The 20,152-nt window shown below is 36.7% G+C and overlaps 3 protein-coding genes and 1 long non-coding RNA gene across 5 annotated transcripts; all 4 read left to right on the top strand.

The window, feature by feature from the left end:
- The first annotated feature begins 6,295 nt into the window (after positions 1 to 6,295).
- LOC103857878 (probable methyltransferase PMT11) lies at positions 6,296 to 9,623 on the top strand. Its single transcript, XM_009135132.3, has 9 exons — positions 6,296 to 7,074; positions 7,445 to 7,603; positions 7,688 to 7,958; positions 8,076 to 8,186; positions 8,300 to 8,459; positions 8,620 to 8,877; positions 8,966 to 9,088; positions 9,229 to 9,306; positions 9,410 to 9,623. Exons 1-9 carry the CDS (start codon positions 6,406 to 6,408, stop codon positions 9,615 to 9,617), a joined length of 2,037 nt encoding a protein of 678 aa, XP_009133380.1. The 5' UTR covers positions 6,296 to 6,405; the 3' UTR covers positions 9,618 to 9,623.
- Positions 9,624 to 10,607: 984 nt separating this feature from the next.
- Positions 10,608 to 13,054, top strand: LOC103857877 (ribulose bisphosphate carboxylase/oxygenase activase, chloroplastic). 2 transcript variants are annotated; one of them, XM_009135130.3, is made up of 7 exons: positions 10,608 to 10,736; positions 10,838 to 11,157; positions 11,245 to 11,350; positions 11,508 to 11,593; positions 11,840 to 12,312; positions 12,390 to 12,671; positions 12,770 to 13,054. In XM_009135130.3, the coding sequence occupies exons 1-7, from the start codon at positions 10,692 to 10,694 to the stop codon at positions 12,883 to 12,885; spliced, it is 1,428 nt and encodes a 475-aa protein (XP_009133378.2). In that variant the 5' UTR covers positions 10,608 to 10,691; the 3' UTR covers positions 12,886 to 13,054. The 2 variants fall into 2 exon arrangements, with proteins under 2 accessions (XP_009133378.2, XP_009133379.2); XM_009135131.3 differs by having other exon boundaries at positions 12,390 to 12,684; positions 12,770 to 13,039.
- Positions 13,055 to 14,496: 1,442 nt separating this feature from the next.
- LOC108871263 lies at positions 14,497 to 16,521 on the top strand. The gene is made up of 2 exons (XR_004456910.1): positions 14,497 to 14,971; positions 15,049 to 16,521. It is a non-coding gene; the product is annotated as an uncharacterized LOC108871263 (long non-coding RNA).
- A 193-nt stretch (positions 16,522 to 16,714) lies between these two features.
- On the top strand, positions 16,715 to 18,594 carry LOC103857876 (probable E3 ubiquitin-protein ligase RHC2A). The gene has a single exon (XM_009135129.2). It carries the CDS (start codon positions 17,277 to 17,279, stop codon positions 18,402 to 18,404), a length of 1,128 nt encoding a protein of 375 aa, XP_009133377.1. The 5' UTR covers positions 16,715 to 17,276; the 3' UTR covers positions 18,405 to 18,594.
- Positions 18,595 to 20,152: the final 1,558 nt, after the last annotated feature.

Genomic DNA, 20,152 nt, shown 5'->3' with positions numbered 1-20,152 from the left:
ATTTCAATTTTATGTGATTTATATTTTATGTTTATTTATAAAAAATGGTTATTTATGTTATCACTCTTTATGTATTTTATTTGTGTTTCTTTTAGTTAGTTTATATATTTATTTATTTTGTCAAATATTAATTAAAACTAAAATATTTAATATTAAAACTGAAAATTATATAATAAAGGTTTAATAATGTAAAAATTAAAACAAAATAATATGATACATTTATTTGACTATAAGTTAAAATATCAATAACACTAATCTACATATAATTAAATAAAAATAATAAAATATTATTTTAGTATTTTGTGTGATAAATAGTACTACATTAAGTTTCGTATAATACTATTCACAAAACACCAAATCTGATGAGATAATATCATATTTTGTGTAAATTTATCTCTAATAGAATATTAGATATTTGGTAAGATTATATCATATTTGATATTTCATTGGAGTGAAATTATACTGAATTTAATATTTTGGTGTTTCATTGAAATTGACCTTACAAGAGACATAGTACAAAATTGTTAGTCGATAAATTGAGATAGTTTGCAGATTCACTTATTTATAGATTTTATTTCTACCATGTTGTAAGGGTTGACGATATTTTAGTATGATGCTCACTCAACTCTTACATGTAGAGTTAGTATGAACTATTTAGATGCATTGTATTTATAAAAATGATTTTCACATATATAAATACATCTTATTTATAGTAAAATATACGTTAGACATAGTTTTGTATATTTCTACATCAACAAATTTTATTTAAAAATATATGTAACAATAAAATTCAAACAGTTTTTTTTTCTGTTTTTCTAATATTACGGATACTGCACTATTTCTATAAAAACATGGTTACAAACTAAAACTTTTCTCAGATTTTTTTCAGAAATATTCAGACAATACTATGGAAGATTTTATTAACTTGAACAAACAATTAAAAATAGTACAAAAGATAAAACTCGAAGAAAATAAAATAAAGGAGATAGCTCAATCACAAGAAGTCGTTTATTAACTTGCCAACTTAATCCAGTCCTAACCAAGAACATTTTTTCCCATTAAAGAGAAGTATTATAAAAATTTATACCGAGACAACATCGTCAAGCTATAGCATGTCAGAACATCAAACCAAAACAAAATCAGCAACGTAATATAAATTATAATAAAATAGAATTTATCAGTTCAAATATTTAGAAGAAAATAACTCTAAACTATATATTGTCATATGTTTTATTGTCTTGGACATGTAATTTTTTGTTGCAAAATATGAAAGAAAATAAAAATTATAATATATAATCCGCGCGAAGCGCGGAAAAAAAACCTAGTATAGACAATGGGGCTTGCTTGTGGAACTAGGCCTCGGCAAAAAGTCCAAACCCGAACCGAGAACCGAACGGAATCCAGTCCGATAAAAATTGTATGGGCCGGGTTCGGATCTTTATTCTTAACCGAATGAGACTGGATTTTGATATGACGGATCATCGGTTCGGTTCGGGTTTAGTTTATCATTGTAATTTGGATATAGTGTCTTTATTAATGCAAGTAATGTTTGATACAAAAAAGGTGGCCAAATAAATAGAATCCAAAAATTTAGACAGAACTTGACTCGAAAATGAATCCGAATCTGATATAAATACCACATGGATGGGGATCTTGCCTACGATATTTTGGATTATATGTTTTATTCAAACAAATCGAGTATTCAAAAAAATCTGGAAACTTTAGAATCCAAGAAAAATAAATATCAAACATAAATTCAATCCAAGATAAGTATCCAAAATATTATAATATACTATTGAATACCTAAAATAAGTATCTATTACACGAAGAATTAAATCAAATATTTATTTTAATACTCCTATATATTTTGGGTATTTGATCAAATATTGAAGTATTTATGTTTTGATAACTGAATATTATGAAAGGTTTGCTTCAAATATAAACAATGTCGCTTTATTTTAAAATTTAAATCATAGGTTTAAAGAGTTTTTAGTTGTTAGTTTTTAATATGTTTATATTTTTCTCCTTTTAATGATCATTTTTGAAGCATTTCACCAAGTTTTTTTTTCGTGCAAACTTTTCAAAATTGACAATTTTGTGAAATAAAGTGTGTATTTTTGAATCACAAACAAGTATTTGGATAACCAAGACCCGATATATAACCGACTCTGAATTTAAACGGGTTTATCTGGGTTTGCGATATGTGCTACTATATCCGAACCGAAATGAGTTTTAAAAATAACTGAATGGGGTCAAATTTTATTCTTCCTAAAAATCAAAACCCGATAAACTTGAATCAAACAAGATTATACATCTGATTCCTCCTTGGGCATTAAGTGATTTCAAATTCGAAACCTTAAACATGGGATTTCGGAAATCGTCTAAATCTTCATCTGCTCCATCAGAGAGTTCAACGAATCATTCATGTGCTTGTCCTTTTATGTAATCATTGAGTACACCATAAAGTGAAAGTTTTAATTGGAAGTTTGGTTCGGGTTTATCTGGTTAAGTTGTTTTTACAGAGTTGTAAAGTTTTGTTAGATAGTTTCATTATCTATACTCTCTAATTTAACTTCTCAACAAAAAAATCTAGAATTTCAGTTGTCTGTAATTTCAATTTTTGAAATCTGTGATTCCACTTCTCAAGTTTCAGTGTCTCTTCTTTGTTCTTTAATTGTCGTTAGCACATGGATTTACGAATTGTTGTTCGTGTTTGTGTTGTTGTTCACTTACTCATATTAGTCGACAATTGTTTTACATTATCATGGTGTTAATATCAAACTAACTGAAACTAATCACAAAATCTCATAATTTTGAGTGACAGATATAAAGACGTTCACTGAAGATTGAAAAATTTGGTTTACATTTCATTAATAATGTTGTTCTTTTGTTTGGTTTGATTTAAATGGACCTTGTTTTGGTTTTCATTTCAATAATGTTGTTCTTCATTTGGCTTTCATTTTAATGAATTGATATTCTCATCACGTTTGATGAAAGTTCGATTTTCATTTTCATTTTCATTTTAACTTTTTTTATCTTTGGTCTTTGTTTCATTGTTTTTAATTTAGTTTCAGATCTAACTTAGTACAAATCCATGTTTTAGAACCTGAAACACGATTAAGATCCAAAATTTGAAATTATATTAGATCCAACTGGTTATTGAAGATGCTACTAAACTCATACTGAATTCAAACAAACCTGAACTGAATCCGAACAGAACTTGTTATAATATATGTTGCCCCCCTCCCGCTTGATTCTGTGATTGATTAGATTCGTTTAGCCTTAAGATGATTATTAAATTGAGCCAAGATTACAGGAATATGAATCCTCAGCAGTTGATTTTGAGTTTGGAATGTAAACGTTTAGGATATAGGATTTATTCAAAATTGCTCAAAGATGAAGTATGAACTAGTCAACTTAATATTTTTAAAAACACAATTGGAGTAGATCCAAAAGTGTAAGGATGTATTTTAACAAGTTCACAATCACACAATGTCACTCACAACAAACACAATGACATATAAACTTGCACATAAGGTTTGTCTACAACCTCACATTTTATTTATATTAACCAAAACATTGTATTTGTAATTTTGTATCATCTGTTTAATCATTCGAGTAGATTTCGTTCAAAAAAAAAGTCATTCGAGTAGATTTTTTTATATTGCTAACGAAAACTAAAAGTTAATAATAAAAATAAAAAAAAATGAAAATTCAATTTAAAGTTCAAAGATTATTTTTGGATTGTTATTTTTAAGGTTTAAAGATAAAGTTATGCCAGTGATAATTAGGAATTAGTTTATTTGCTCATTCATTATATTTTTTTGTTAAGCATATCCAATCATACAATATTCTACAAAATAAGTTTGTTTCTTTGTCAGTTTCCGTTCAAAAGAGATCATCTCTATATAATAGCTTTGAGCACCCCAGCTAAACCTAAAATGAAGAGATAGATGGTTAACGGGAAAAAACAAGATAATATGTCAACGAGTACACTGGAAGAAATGGAGGCCGGAGGAGAAGTGATATCAAACAGGTATGGGAGTAGAAAATTTTGGGGAATAACATTATTTTGCTCCATCGCAGCTATGTCGATATCTCTCCTCATGTTCTGCCTCACTGGAAAAGCCAACGATATGGGAGGCGCGACTGCAACTGCATTTACATCCACTGCGCATTATCTTATAATACAATATACAGTGATAGGAGCCATGTATATGTGTTGCGGTCCTTGCAGGACTGGTCCTCCTCCTGGAGACTCACCTCAAGATATGGAACCGGTCGAGATGGCAGGGTTGGAGCTGGTAAGTGCCGTGTTAATCTGCTTTGTCACTTTCTGGTTTGGAAAGAATGTGGAAGTATTCGTGTTTACCATGTCGTTCATCACTGGCCTTGTTGCAATTTGCCAACTTTTGTCTCTCAAGTTTGGCAAGGACCATTTGTGATTGATCATTGGCGTAGGGACAGTGACTGGATTGATATGTCTTGTTCCTATTCTGTTTACCTTGGTAGGTTGGTTCTCTATATTGATCTTGATGTATGGTTTCATTGTCCGGTTTAATTTCCCTGACAAGACCCTTGTCGAAGTGTTTGCCATAGTATCAGAGATTGTAGGAAATTAGAGGGTTTAGCTTCCTTCTATAATTTGTGTAGTTGCTAGGTTTTCTTGTTATGTTTGGTGGTTTTTATTATGTGAGCGTGGAACTTAGACATGATCGATGTGTTAATAAAATATCTTTTCTGATTCTCGATATTTTTGTGGAGAATTATGTCAGTGGCAACCGTCCAGCTAGATATTCGCACTAAAAGAAATTAGTTAATGTTTACTCCCTTCGTTTTGGAAAAAAAAAAGATATTGCTTTATAATTTTTTTATAGATTTTAATAATTATTTAATGATAAATTGTATGTGTTTATTGAATTTTTATTTGTTAAAAGTTATAGAAAATAGCAATCACAAAGATAATACATTAATAATCAAAATTTAATATATTTTTAATATGTGTAAAAATTCTAAAACTTACGTATCTGTAGTAATACAAATTATGTCAATTCATACTTTGAGTTTATTGTGTTTGGTAAAATTACATGTACAAGATATACATTTTTATGTTATGAAAAATTATAAATGAAGAAATTGCTATAATTTAATCAATTATACATTACATAAATAAAGACTAAATTTCACTCCATACACATATTTATAATTAATATTTTACCATATGTATGGAAACAATGAAAAAGTAAATATTAAATAACAAAAATCTAGATCTAGTGTTATCAAGATTATCAAAATTCACTGTTGTTTAAAAATTAAAATTAAATCAAGAGTTTTTTTGTCATCAACTTATACAGACTCTGTGAATGAAACCGGAAAAATCGAGAGTTTTAAATGATAAACTCACTATTATTTACATATAAATTTCAAATATTTGTTTAAAATTTAGTGTTATCTAACTGATTTGTTTATACTTTATAGAGAGCATTTTGAATCCACAGTTAGTGAAACCATTTTAAATTAAGAGTTTTAAAAAAAATCTAGTGATCTTAAAATGTTTTTTTAGAATTTATTAGTTTTTTTAACGTGTGGTTATTATGCTATTAAAACTATAAGAAATGTTACATAAATGATTCTATAACCGACAACTACCACATCTTATCAGAATAGATGTCTGACTGTGCTACATCGAACTGTTTCATGAGATCCATGTTCGATGGTACGCCATGTAGGCATGCACCACGCTGAAGATCTCTTGCAATATTTTTTTTTCATAATCTACATGAATTACATTTTCTGAAGTTTGAAGCCAAACTTCTGGATGTATAAACATTAATGAATCCTTAGTCAAAATATAAGATTTACCAGTTAAACAAATTAAATCTATTATACAACCGTGTTTTAACAAAGAAAATTATTTTAGAATTACAATGCAATGTATACTTACTTTAAATTTAATATTAATTAAAATATATATATATATTGACTTTATAAATAATATTATTTATCCCAAATATTGTTGGTAAGTAAGTGTAATTAATAAAATTATAATGTATTTCAATCATTTTAAATCGGTGCAAAAAGTGTAATTTGCAAAACGAAGAAAGTACTAATTATTATTTTTTACCAACACTAGTGAAAAGATTAGGACTCTGTTTGTAAACTTTAAAGATCCTCTTTTGAAAATAAACATTTACTGTCAATTAATTAATTTACTTACAGAGTGTTTGCCGCAACTTGTAAACGAATCTGAAAATCCTGAGAATTATTTCTGTAAATGTACTTTAAACCAAACGCAATAAACTCCAAACACGGCCTTACTGTCGCACACACACTCATAGAGTCACGAACACACTGTGCACAGATCCAAAACATCTCTCGGGGGAGATCCCTTCAGACGCAAGCATCATGAAACCCCTAGCCAACGCGGATCTACTCAAAAACCCTACACTCATCAAGATCTCAGCCTTACTCCTCCTCACCGTCGCTTCCTTCTACTTAGGCAAGCACTGGTCCAACGACTCCTACCACCAGCTCCTCTTCTTCTCCTCCTCCGCTACCTCCGGCACCTCGACCCCTAAGATCTCCATTTCCCCCAACAGTAACAAAACCTTCAATCTATCAGCGATCATCCCTTCCAATCAAACCACAACACCGCCGAATCCGATTCCGATTCCGTCGGTAGTGACGGAGACGGAGCCCAATCCTCCTCCTCCTCCTCCGATCCAGAGCTTCGGGGTTGTCGATGAGAACGGCGCGATGTCCGACGATTTCGAGGTGGGGGAGGTCGAGAACGTGGAGGATTGGGGGAACCAAACGGAGACCGTGGAATCGGAAAGAGACGGCGAGTCTAAACCTAATAGGTTTAGAATCAAGAAGTTCGGGATGTGTCCCGAGAGTATGAGAGAGTACATTCCTTGTTTGGATAACGCTGATGCGATCAAGAAGCTTGAATCTACTGAGCGTGGAGAGAAGTTCGAGCGGCATTGCCCTGAGAAAGGCAATGGCTTGAACTGTTTGGTTCCTCCTCCTAGAGGCTACCGTCAGCCTATTCCTTGGCCTAGAAGCCGCGACGAGGTACTACTCATTTGCTTGTAATCAGAGCCTGTCCTGAGCTTAGCCATATACATTGTGTTATCGTAGCTTCCGCTATGCAATCTTTTTTTTGAGGTTTGCTTAAGATTAAGATGAGTTGTTTTACGGATAGTTGTGGTTCAGCAATGTTCCTCTTACTCGGCCTCCATAATTTGAATTACTAATGTGGATAGATGATTAGGCTCCTAAATTGATTAAAAAGATATATATTTGATGATTTAGTAATTGTTTTTTTTTTTTTGAACAACAATTTAGTAATTGTTTTAACTCCCAAAAATCTCAGGACCGGCTCTGATTGCAGTTTTTGTTGTTTTTGAGGTTTGCTTAAGATTAAGAGTTGTTTTATGGATAGGTGTGGTTCAGCAATGTTCCTCATACTCGTCTTGTGGAAGACAAAGGTGGACAAAACTGGATCTCGCGAGACACAAAAGACAAGAACAAGTTCAAGTTTCCTGGGGGTGGAACGCAGTTTATTCATGGAGCTGACCAGTATCTGGACCAGATGTCTAAGGTTGCTTCATTTTTCAACAAGTGGTAGTTCTTGGTTTATGCCATCTTTTCATCTGATGTTGAACTGTGGAGTTTGTGTTGGCAGATGGTTTCTGATATCACGTTTGGAAAGCATATTCGGGTTGCTATGGATGTTGGTTGTGGTGTGGCGAGTTTTGGCGCTTATTTGCTGTCACGCGATGTTTTGACAATGTCTGTTGCGCCAAAAGATGTCCACGAGAACCAGATTCAGTTTGCTCTTGAGCGTGGTGTGCCCGCTATGGCGGCTGCTTTTGCTACAAGGCGTTTGTTGTATCCAAGCCAAGCTTTTGATCTTATTCATTGTTCGAGATGTAGAATCAACTGGACCCGTGATGGTAAGGCTCTTTGATATACTTGATTCTTCACCTGGTAGAGAAGAAAGATATGAACGCTTTAGCTTCTATTCCTTCTGAAGAAAATTCTCATTCTGCTGTTTTTGTTTTGTGATGAAGATGGAATTTTGCTCCTTGAGATCAATAGAATGCTGCGGGCTGGAGGATATTTTGCTTGGGCTGCACAACCTGTTTATAAGCATGAAGCTGCGCTGGAAGAACAGTGGACAGGTAACAACCCTTTTATTCTCTGTGGGTATGGAGAGAGTTTTTTTTTTTTTTCATTCGCTACTTTGATTCAGCCAATATGGTCTGCTCTTTTAATCTCACGTTTTGGTTTGCAGAGATGCTGAATCTTACGAATAGCCTTTGCTGGAAACTGGTACAGAAGGAAGGATACATTGCAATCTGGCAGAAGCCCCTCAACAACACCTGTTATTTGAGTCGTGAGGCTGGAACCAAACAACCTCTCTGCGATGAATCTGATGACCCCGATAATGTCTGGTACAGCTACGAAATCTTTTTGTCTTTCTTTCTTTGTACAAAGACAAAGACAAAATTTGCTTGTTTGATTGCATCTAGTTTGCCTATAGACTTGGTCTTTGACAATGTGTGCATAAAAATCAAACTTTCTATGTCTCATATTGTTTTGTTCTTGCTTTAGGTACACAAACCTGAAACCTTGTATCAGTCGCATACCTGAGAATGGATATGGAGGCAATGTTCCTTCATGGCCTGACCGTCTCCACACTCCACCTGATAGGCTACAGACGATCACATTTGATTCCTACATTGCTAGGAAAGAGCTATTCAAGGCAGAGTCAAAATTCTGGAATGAAATAATTGGGAGTTATATTCGTGCCATGAAATGGAAAAAGATGAAACTAAGAAACGTCATGGACATGAAAGCAGGCTTTGGCGGGTATGAAACGATAACCTCTCTGTTGAGTACTATGTCAATATATAATGACACCTTAGTTTCTTAGCTAACATCTCTTTGTTTGTGGCAGATTTGCAGCTGCACTAAATGATCATAAACTCGATTGCTGGGTTCTCAATGTAGTTCCTATCAGCGGGCCTAATACATTGCCTGTCATTTATGATCGTGGACTATTAGGAGTGATGCACGACTGGTACTGCTTTTCTCCTTAAATCTGTCACACAAAAACATAAAATTAGTGAATCTTCGAAGAGTATTGCATGCTTCTTGCTTTTCGAGCTCATGTCTTCGAAGGTTCTGACTATTTTTAACAAACCTTGCATTCTGCAACAGGTGTGAACCATTTGATACATACCCTAGGACCTATGACTTCTTACATGCATCAGGACTCTTCTCAGTAGAAAGAAAAAGGTAAATAATTATCAACCATTGATGATGGCCCTTCTACTTTTGTACAATGAGTTATAAAGCTGAGTAATGGTTTAACACTCATGGATTACTTTGGTTGTATCAGATGCGAGATGTCGACCATATTGTTAGAGATGGACCGGATACTGAGACCTGGAGGACGAGCATACATTAGGGATTCAATTGATGTTATGGATGAGATTCAAGAGATCACAAAGGCAATGGGTTGGCAAACATCTCTGCGTGACACATCCGAGGGTCCTCACGCAAGTTACAGGATTCTAACATGCGAGAAGCGTCTCCTTAAGGCTTAATACAAAGGCAAACTACTGCACTTACACGACACAAATGTATTGTTTGGTAATCTCTTTATTGTTTGTATTTTTTTTTCTCATTATGTGACTGTAAATTTCTTTTTGGTGTTTTACTGAGTAAAGCTTTGCCTAGTCCTCAGACTTTCTCTAAGGTGAAAAATACAGTATCCGACAAAAATATGTGATGATCAAGCCATGGTATTTTCAACATTTTATATAACATTTAATTATATTAGTGCAGAAAAACGTAAATAATACTCGCTCCAATTCATTTTTGACGTCGCTGTATGCTTTTAATTTGTTTTATTATTATAAATGTAGTTTTATATTTTCAATGCAAGTGTTTGATAGTTTTTCCAATTTTATCTTTCTTTTTGAGTTCGTTAAATAACAAAAACAGATAAAGTAGAGTATAGAGGACTAAATAGGTATATAATAGAAAATTTAATGATTTTCTTAATAGGTCTGCAATAACCTTTAAAACGAAACGGAAGGAATAATAATAATAGCTGTGAGCGGTTGGTAGAATTATGATCAGTTTGTTAACCATATGGTTAATGATAATATTAGAAATATACATTATTGGCTATAGACAATTTCTCTCGGCCAATCACTTTGCACTGGTAATTTAGAACAATACCATCACCAAGTAATGTCATTATCTAAAAATTGGAATTTTATTGTATGAAAAGTTCTAGAGAAGTTTCTTGATCACATATGAATATGTGGTAATAAATAGTGTTATAATCTTCACTTCAAGCTAAAAGACGCCAAAAACAAATCCAGTGGCACATATCAACCGTTTCACGACAACCTCATAAACATGTGCCACGTGGACCAATCAAGATAGTACTATCCTCATCGGCTTCCTACTGTCGCCACGTGGCAAGTTGGCCAATCCGCATCGTGTGGCATCAGAGAGTTGAGAAGAGATAACGTAGTAGTTGTTGATCACTCCGTTTATAAATCTCTTGAGTTTCTTGCACACACACCAACATCTATTTTCCATCTTTTCCGATCAAAATCTCTCTCTCTCTCTCTCAGCTTTTTGTGTGACGCAACACTCGTGGGGAAATGGCCGCCGCAGTTTCCACCGTCGGTGCCATCAACAGAGCTCCGGTACTTTCAACCAGTCTCCTTCTCCGTCTTCACTACGTCGTTAGAATCTAAGTTTGAGTTCAGAACTGAGTTTGGCTTGTTTCTGTGTGTGTGTGTTGTAGTTGAGCTTGAACGGGTCAGGAGCAGGAGCTGCTTCAGTCCCAGCTACGACCTTCTTGGGAAAGAAAGTTGTAACCGCGTCGAGATTCACACAGAGCAACAACAAGAAGAGCAACGGATCATTCAAAGTGGTCGCTGTCAAAGAAGACAAACAAACCGATGGAGACAGATGGAGGGGACTTGCCTACGACACGTCTGATGATCAACAAGACATCACCAGAGGCAAAGGTATGGTTGACTCTGTCTTCCAAGCTCCCATGGGAACCGGAACTCACAATGCCGTTCTTAGCTCCTATGAGTACATTAGCCAAGGTCTTAAGCAGTAAGTTGTTCATCTCTCTTAGAGACCTCTCATTAGTTCCCATAAGGTTAGGATTTTTTAAAATTGTTTCTTCTTGTTGATAAATAGGTACAACTTGGACAACATGATGGATGGGCTTTACATTGCTCCTGCTTTCATGGACAAGCTTGTTGTTCACATCACCAAGAACTTCTTGACCTTGCCTAACATCAAGGTAACTAATAATATCACAGTTTCTTGAGGTACATAGAGAAGGCCGGATCTGAGATTTAGGGGTCATAAACATTTTTTAGGTTAATCTTAATAATAATAAAAAATCAACAATTTGAAGACTATGGGACGTATGTATAATACTTCTTTTATTTTTATAGGTTCCACTTATTTTGGGTATTTGGGGAGGCAAAGGTCAAGGTAAATCCTTCCAGTGTGAGCTTGTCATGGCCAAGATGGGCATCAAGTGAGTCTTCTCTCTCTCTAATCTATATAACAGGTTCCAGTCACATTTTATCCCACAAAGTTAGAATTTATATTTGTCTTGAAAATTCAATAGAAAAATAGAATGTTTGAGTAAACCAAATGATAACAAAAATCAATAACATGTTACAAAAAAAAAACAAAAAACAAAATCAATAACAATAAAAAAAAAGTGAATTTGACAATAATAATAACTAAAATATTAAAATGGTTAAATCCTTTTTTGCAGCCCAATCATGATGAGTGCTGGAGAGCTTGAGAGTGGAAACGCAGGAGAACCAGCCAAGCTGATCCGTCAAAGGTACCGTGAAGCAGCAGACATGATCAAAAAGGGAAAAATGTGTTGTCTATTCATCAACGATCTCGACGCTGGTGCTGGTCGTATGGGTGGTACTACTCAGTACACAGTCAACAACCAGATGGTTAACGCAACCCTCATGAACATTGCTGATAACCCAACCAACGTCCAGCTCCCGGGAATGTACAACAAGGAAGAAAACGCACGTGTCCCCATCATCGTCACCGGTAACGATTTCTCCACTCTCTACGCACCTCTCATCCGTGACGGGCGTATGGAGAAGTTCTACTGGGCACCCACACGTGAGGACCGTATTGGTGTCTGCAAGGGTATCTTCAGGACTGATAACGTTAAGGATGAAGACATTGTCACGCTTGTTGACCAGTTCCCTGGACAATCTATCGGTAATAAAGATGATCACGAGTACTTGTTATTATTGTCTTTTTTTCATGTGATTCTGATTCTTTTATTGTGTGGATAGATTTCTTTGGTGCATTGAGGGCGAGAGTGTACGATGATGAAGTGAGGAAGTTCGTTGAGGGACTTGGAGTTGAGAAGATAGGAAAGAGGCTGGTGAACTCTAGGGAAGGTCCTCCAGTGTTCGAGCAACCAGCGATGACTCTTGAGAAGCTTATGGAGTACGGAAACATGCTTGTGATGGAGCAAGAGAACGTCAAGAGAGTCCAACTTGCTGACCAATACCTTAACGAGGCTGCCTTGGGAGACGCAAACGCGGACGCCATTGGCCGCGGAACTTTCTATGGTTAGAACTCGAGGTTTGAACTCCTTTGTTTTTCGTTTTTGAACGAGAGCATAAAAATGGAATTAGGGTTTTTGAAATGGGTGTAACTTGCCTTGCAGGTAAAGCAGCACAGCAAGTGAACCTTCCTGTTCCAGAAGGGTGTACTGATCCTCAAGCCGACAACTTTGATCCAACAGCTAGAAGTGATGATGGAACTTGTGTCTACAACTTTTGAGTTTCCCCTTTGTTAAGTTGCTGTGTTTCTACTACTGTCTCTCTTTTTTGTTGCCTTTTGTGTAATTTTGGATTGCTTCATGTACTCTCTTTTTTTGTGATCATGTGCAAACATTAATATTGTAAGATTCCCTTGTCATAAACCATTTCTCAACTTTTTGTTTGCTTTATTAAGTAGATGGCATTCCAACTATAGTTCTTTGGCCATAGTCTCGGAATATTTGACGAATCGATTGTAGATCAGGTTGAGTTGTTCCATATTAAATTTGATGAAATTTAAATTCAAAACCAACTGACAATAAGCTGTTACTATCTCTTACAACTTTGATGTGGCACTTTTTCCTTAATATCTTTCACGTTTCTTCTTTCAATGTGCATCAACTGCACTCTTCTATCACTCCCAAACTACTTAGCCAGAAAATGTATCTACATTTACAAGGTAAAGCATGAGTGCATACGATGATGATGAAAATGTATGAACATAACTCGAAACAAGTTAATGTAATGCATTTCAAAGTAAAGAAGAATCAATGAAGCTAAAGAGAATCACGATGAACATGCACAAAAGAAAGGTTTCTAGAATGGTCTGATGCAATTATAGATCGGTGAGAAATTTCTATATTACAAAAGAAGGATAGTGATGTGAAAGAGAATGATTCGATTTCCATGAATCAAAGTGCAGAGTGCATATGATGATTATGAGCCATTTAATCAAAACTAATCTGTATGCATATTATTCAGGTAACCTATCAAAATTCAGAGAAGAAAGACAGAATCTGCTTTGACCAAGGGAAAAAAAAAAACAGAATCTGCAACGAAGAAGAAGACGTTGTGAAGCGTACCTGCAAATGATCAAATCGCTCCAAAACTGATAAAACCGAACGAACCAGAAGTCATTAACACAATTGGAAAAGATTCTGACCATTGTGTTAGAGGTCCCAGTTTGAGTGACTTGATGTGACAGAACTAATATTACATGCGGGCATGCGCATGGAGCGACTAGGCTTCTACCCGAACCTGTAATACCGACCCAGAAGTCCCAATTTGAGTGACTGATATGACAGAACTAATATCACATGTTGTAGTTTCGGGCATGGAGGGACTAGGCCCGAACCTAGTAATTAGACCATTTCCAATGTATTTTGCTATTTTCACCTCTAAAATAGGGGAACTCTATAATAGAGGTGAGATATGCTCCAATGTATTCCCCTAAAATAGCAATCTCTAAAATATAGAGTAAAAAATAGAGGAATGCTATTTCTTCCTTTATAAATAGAGTAAAAAATAGAGATCGATCTCTATTATAGAGGAAGAAATAGAGGTGGTTTGGAACAATTTAACCTATAAATGCTATTATAGAGGTGAAAATAACAAAGGGTTGAGATTGCTCTTAGAAAAAATAAAACTGCAAGACCGAGAAGTGTAAGAAAAGACTTTTGAGGCAAAGTTAAAAAGTTTTAATGGGCTCTTATTTTAAATGTAATGGGCTTACTTAGGAAATTCTCATTACTCTCTTATTAAATTATGTCATAACCTATGATTTTCATTATTCTTTAATTAATACACCTCAGATCTCTTGATTCTAATGTGGAGTTTAGCTATGCCATCAAATCATCGCTAATTTCTTAAAGAAATTTTTACTCTCTAAGGCACTTTATCACTTTACAATTTCATCCCAAGTCACATTCCACTTGAGAGACACATTCTGAGTGTTTATTGTCCATCTTACCCTTCTTTTAAGTTTCAACTCAGAAATTATTTTCTAGACGCAAATATAATATTTTCTATAAAATTTTTGTTTAAAGGCGTTAGCTTTATGAGAGATGAGAGATCCATCATACATCTCTCTCCCTCCTTCAACTCTCACTAGTATGTGGTAAGCAAAGTTATGGCAGTGCCCACCTCCATTGTTTTCTGCATCAAGTTTTCAGGGATCGTCACTTCCTTCTACACCCAGTTGATGGCTCTAGTCCCAGAAGAATCAGTGTTAAATTTTATCCGGTATTGACACAGCGGCGATTCTTGATCGGAGCTGTGTCCCCAATTCATGGGGATTCCGACTCTTCCTTTCAGTCTACCAGTCGCGTGTAAGTCTCGATTTGAGTATATGTGTCTATTAAGAGTCTCGATCTGATTGTGATCTTGATGTCGTGAGTTGCTGCAGATCTTTCGCTTACGCTCAAAATCTGGTTTTGAGAGGTGGATTCAGTGGTCTTAGTGCTCTTAAAGCGCTCTGCCAAGTGTTTGCGAAAATGCCAGTGCTTCTTCCATCAAATCTTTATCTTCCCTAGAATCCTAGATGAACCATATCTTGGATAATAAGAAGAGAACAGAGAAGACAATTACAACAACAACAAAAAATACAAAGATGTAGGACAAGAAGAAGTTAGATTGACAGTGGAATGGTTGTTCCCATGAGAGAATATGAGGATTCAGAAGCACGATCAGAGAGAGGTTTAGGAGATCCAGCGAGCGAGATCTGTACCAGTGACGAGGTTTGTATTTTCTCAGGTTCATTATAAGTGAGAGGAAGCCATGGACAATGGGCCTGAGACCAAACCTGGTGGTGGAGACGAGGAAAGTACCGATCTTTACGGCGGAGATTCTGTCACAAAGACAACCCCTAGGAAAGTGACGATCTTTACGTTCACACATCACCCGTCCACGCATCACCCGTCCACACAACAAACGTCCACACATCACTCATCCATGCATCATCCGTCCACGAATCTTAATTGGCCCCGTATTGTTCACACGACTACTCCAAACGAGTTGTTTGATGTTAAAGCTTCAGTCTCCTCCTCCTTCTCCAAGGACCTCACACCCTGCTAATCTACTCCTTTCTCGATCTGGGTATCCTTATTCCGTTTCGTCGAAAGTCGCGAGCTGCCAGCTCAAAGTCGAGGGCTATAGAGTTTGACGTTCTGAACATTGGAGCTGGACAGGCTGGTCCACCTGCTGCAATACGATCGAAGCAGCTATGTCAGGAGAAGAACACTGATCTGTCAATATGCGTCGTTGAGAAAGGAGCTAAAGTTGGTCAGCTTTCTAACTCTCTGTTTATCTATCTCCTGCTATGTAATATACATTAAGCTATGGAGTTTTGGACTTATAGGAGGACACATCCACAAACTTTAACGAGGAGCTCTTGGAGAAAAGTGATGACGATCGATCTCGATCTCTAATTGCGGGCATGGTTTCTCCACCGTGTTAACTATCGGAATCATAGGCTTCCCTTCCGTATTAGTAGCGCCAGAACCAGCTTCATCTTCTTCACTAGTCTTTTCAAAGTCACTTTGTTACCATTGATATCTTCACTGCCAAGAAGCTCGAAGATATTCTTTCTTCCCACAATTGGGTTTTAAGTCTTAGAACAACAAACTTTAACAAGATTGGTTTTATATATACGACATATATGATCTGACTCAGATTGTTTTTCTCTTTGTTAGGTTCCACATGTGAACCGTATTGACTACCAGTTGATTGATATATCTGAGGATGGCTTTGTATGTGGTTGTTTTTCAACACTCGCACTTTTTTTTCTTCCTGGACATGTTTGAAGTTAGTAAGAAACCTCCATTTTTATCAGTGTACACATTGGCATCCACATACGCAACATAATAAAAACCTTTGTTCAAATACAAAATAATAGCGCAACCCACTTCGACGTAGTATCCGCATATAATAAAATTATGTACTATCCACAAATTTCAAAAATCGTTTTTATCTGTGGACACAGTAACATTAACATCCACATGTATAACCAAAATATTTGTTCTTAAAAAAAATTCAAACAACAAAAGAAACGACCTAAAAATAAATCTTTGACTAACCAAACCACCAAAGACAAAAAGTAATAACTAAACTAGAAACACAAACTTTTCGGTAAAAGTTTATCACAAGGGCGTTTTTGTCAAACTAAACATTAGGTCCCACCAAAAAGTGTCTCACATGTGGTATGTGTCTTCTAGTGTAAGAGAAAGACTAAATGTGTCCTATAATGTAATCAACTCTTTCTTAAATCATTTTATTTACTTTCCATACCTGTACGATTTAAATTTTGTTTTACTATAATCAGTTTTGGAACAGTTTGTATAAAAAAAGGTAACGCGAGATAAGAAAGAAGAAAACGTATTAAAAACAGTTTTTGTTTAATAGCAGCAACAAACAACCAAAAGATTAAAGAAAGAAAAAAAAAAAAAAAAGAGAGGAGGAAGAGACATGAGAAAGAGAACGTGACAACACACGAGTTGGACGGTTTCTTGTTAAGACAAACCACGACCGTCCCTTTCCCCTCCTCATCCCCTCTCTCTCTCCTCTTCTTCTTCTCCGTTTAGTCAATCAATCAAAAACTCTCCCAGATGTTCTTTTGATTTCGATTCCATTCTCACCATGTCTTCTTCCGGATCGTACTGGTGTTACAGCTGCAGCCGCTTCGTCTGGGTCTCCGACTCCATCTCCTGCCCCGACTGCGACGGAGGCTTCCTCGAACACATCCAACAATCCCTCGATTTCACACCTCCCTCCTCCTTCCTCCGTCACCACCGCAGCCCCACGCGCTTCCCTCCCCCTTCCTCCTCCTCCTCCTCCATGCACACGGCGGAGAACAGCCCTCCTCCTCCTCCTCCCACCGTCACCCGCACAAGAAGCAACTCAAGCAACCGCTCTCCCAACCCCGTCATCGTCCTCCGCGGCGGATCTAACCCCTCCGAATCCGCTTTCCAGATGTACTACGACGACGGCACCGACTCAGGCCTCAGACCGTTGCCGCCGAGCATGACGGAGTTTCTCTTAGGCTCCGGATTCGATCGGCTGTTAGATCAGATCTCTCAGATCGAACTCACAGCCAACAACAACAACTCATGTGATAACCCACCCGCTTCTAAATCCGCCGTCGAGGCTTTACCCGTGATCGAGATCGACCCGACCCATCTCGAATCGGATTCTCAATCTCACTGCGCCGTTTGTAAAGAAAACTTCGAGTTGAAATCCGCCGCCCGGGAGATGCCGTGCAACCACATCTACCATCCCGATTGCATCCTCCCCTGGCTCGCGATTCGAAACTCGTGTCCGGTGTGCCGCCACGAGCTTCCGTCGGCGGGGGATGACGGCGGCGGCGGAGCGGTGGTAAACGAAGAGGAGGAGGATTCCGCTGCGGGATTGACGATTTGGAGGTTACCGGGCGGAGGATTCGCGGTGGGGAGGATCCCCGGAGGATGGAGGGGAGGAGATAGGATGATGCCGGTGGTGTACACGGAGGTCGACGGCGGGAGGCTCGGAGACGAGAGGCTTCCGAGGAGAGTGGCGTGGGGTTCGAGAAGAGGAGGGAGAGAAGGAGGTGGTGGTAGTAGAGAGAGATCCGGCGGGTTTGCGGGTCGGATTATGAGACTTTTCGGATGTTTCAGCGGGTCGTCTGGATCCGTAGCTGCTGGATCGGGGTCCGGGTCGAGATCAACCCGGAGGAGCAGTTCGTCGTTTTCTATGTTCAGGACTGCTTCTTCTTCAAGGAGACGACATTAGCTCTATTAGCTTAATTTATCTTAAGGTAAAAAAAAAAACAAAACATTAAAAGACAAAACCCTCTTGTTTGAATTTTTCACATTTTTTTTGTGTTCTTCAGTGTAATAATGATTATATTCTTTAATCTATGCGAGTAAATTGATACATAAAAGCTTTAGGGTTTAGTGAGATTGATTTGATTAGGTATAAACCTCTTTGGTAGTTATTGTGTGTTACTACTAAGTACAGTTTGAGTTTCTATAATTGTACAGCTATATAATCTTTGAACGACAGACAGAGCAAATGATATGATGGTAGGCTAGAATCTTTAAAAGGGAACAATTATTTTGTGGTCACTTTAGTAGAAAGAAAACGTGGACAATAATAGAGTTATTACAACGCATCTCTGATGATGCTCTCGATAATTGGAGACAGCCTTTGTAGTGTTAGCCATATTCTGTTAAGACCTGTTATATGCTTTATTGAGCTTGGTATGTCAATGAAGTTAATGAACTCTTTCTGTCAATGAGAAGAGAACACTGAATTGCGGTTTTCTGTTTCCTATTTTCTGGCTCATTCATTATCTTCCATGTGTGGTTTTTGATCATAATCGTGGTGTTTTAATGTCACACATCGTATCTAAGATGGATCATCAAGACCAATATACGACCATTTGACTTATATGTTGAAAAAGCATAATCACTTTGTACATCATAATGAGTTGAACACATCTCGAGCCTCCTAACACATCTGTAATCCAAGCAGTCGATTTAGACAGAATAAGGTCTTTTTCTCAAAAGAATGTTCATTCAAGTAACTGGAATATACTGACGAAGGTAGCCATTTAGTGTCGTCTTTTGTTTCCAATAGTTACCCGATGACTAGCACTTTGAAATATATTAGTTATGGGGTTCAGGAAAGAGCCTAAAAGTTTGCTAGCTAACAATCATCATCGAGAGAGTTACGTTTGTTTATGGGGTTTAGTCTACACCTACACTTCGACTACCTTTGACTATGTCTGTGTAATTTTTTTCAAAAATTTTGGAAATCTGACCAATATTTCATTTAGTTTTCCTCAAGACCGACCATCCTCTCAAGTCTCGACCAAAACTGAAAATGGCTATCAGTAAGGCCGGTTCTCAGCAGATTTTGATGAAATAATTGCATTGTCCTTCAAATTTTAAAGAGTTATTTACACATAAATCTCATGCCCTTCAACTATCAAAAAAAATTAATTAGGTAAACATGTTTATGGTCTCTGTAATTTTAGATCCGACCTTGCCCATCAGTCATTGGCTATCTCAAACTCTCCTCGATCACTTGAATTACTTTTTTCAAAATATAAGTCTCAGGCCACTTGATCTTTGCTATAATTTAGCAAACCTACAATATGACCCAATAACGCAAGCCATTGGAGTGATTTATTCAGGGCCTTAATTAAATCTATTGAGGAGGACCCAACAGAAATGATGTTCGATTGATTCATACTCCTCTCATGCTTTGAAGTGCCCAACTGGCGTAAACACATACTCTTTTGCCTCCGCTAGAACAACCCTAAGTTGAATTCCTACACCGAGCACGACTCATGTTACATAATTCAACGTTCCAAAATATTAGAACCTGACTAATAAACATGTCATACTAGCATCTATGATTAAATATGTTGCATAATCACCCATCGGATTTACCCTGTCTGGAGAACGGTCACGGCCTTTTGGCATCGTCTACAACACCCAAGTTTGTCTTTTTCTAATTGATTCCCTTGCTAA

The sequence above is a fragment of the Brassica rapa genome, chromosome A03, assembly GCF_000309985.2.
Source record: "Brassica rapa cultivar Chiifu-401-42 chromosome A03, CAAS_Brap_v3.01, whole genome shotgun sequence".
Lineage (NCBI taxonomy): Eukaryota > Viridiplantae > Streptophyta > Magnoliopsida > Brassicales > Brassicaceae > Brassica > Brassica rapa.
This window is presented reverse-complemented; position numbering and strand designations above follow the sequence as displayed.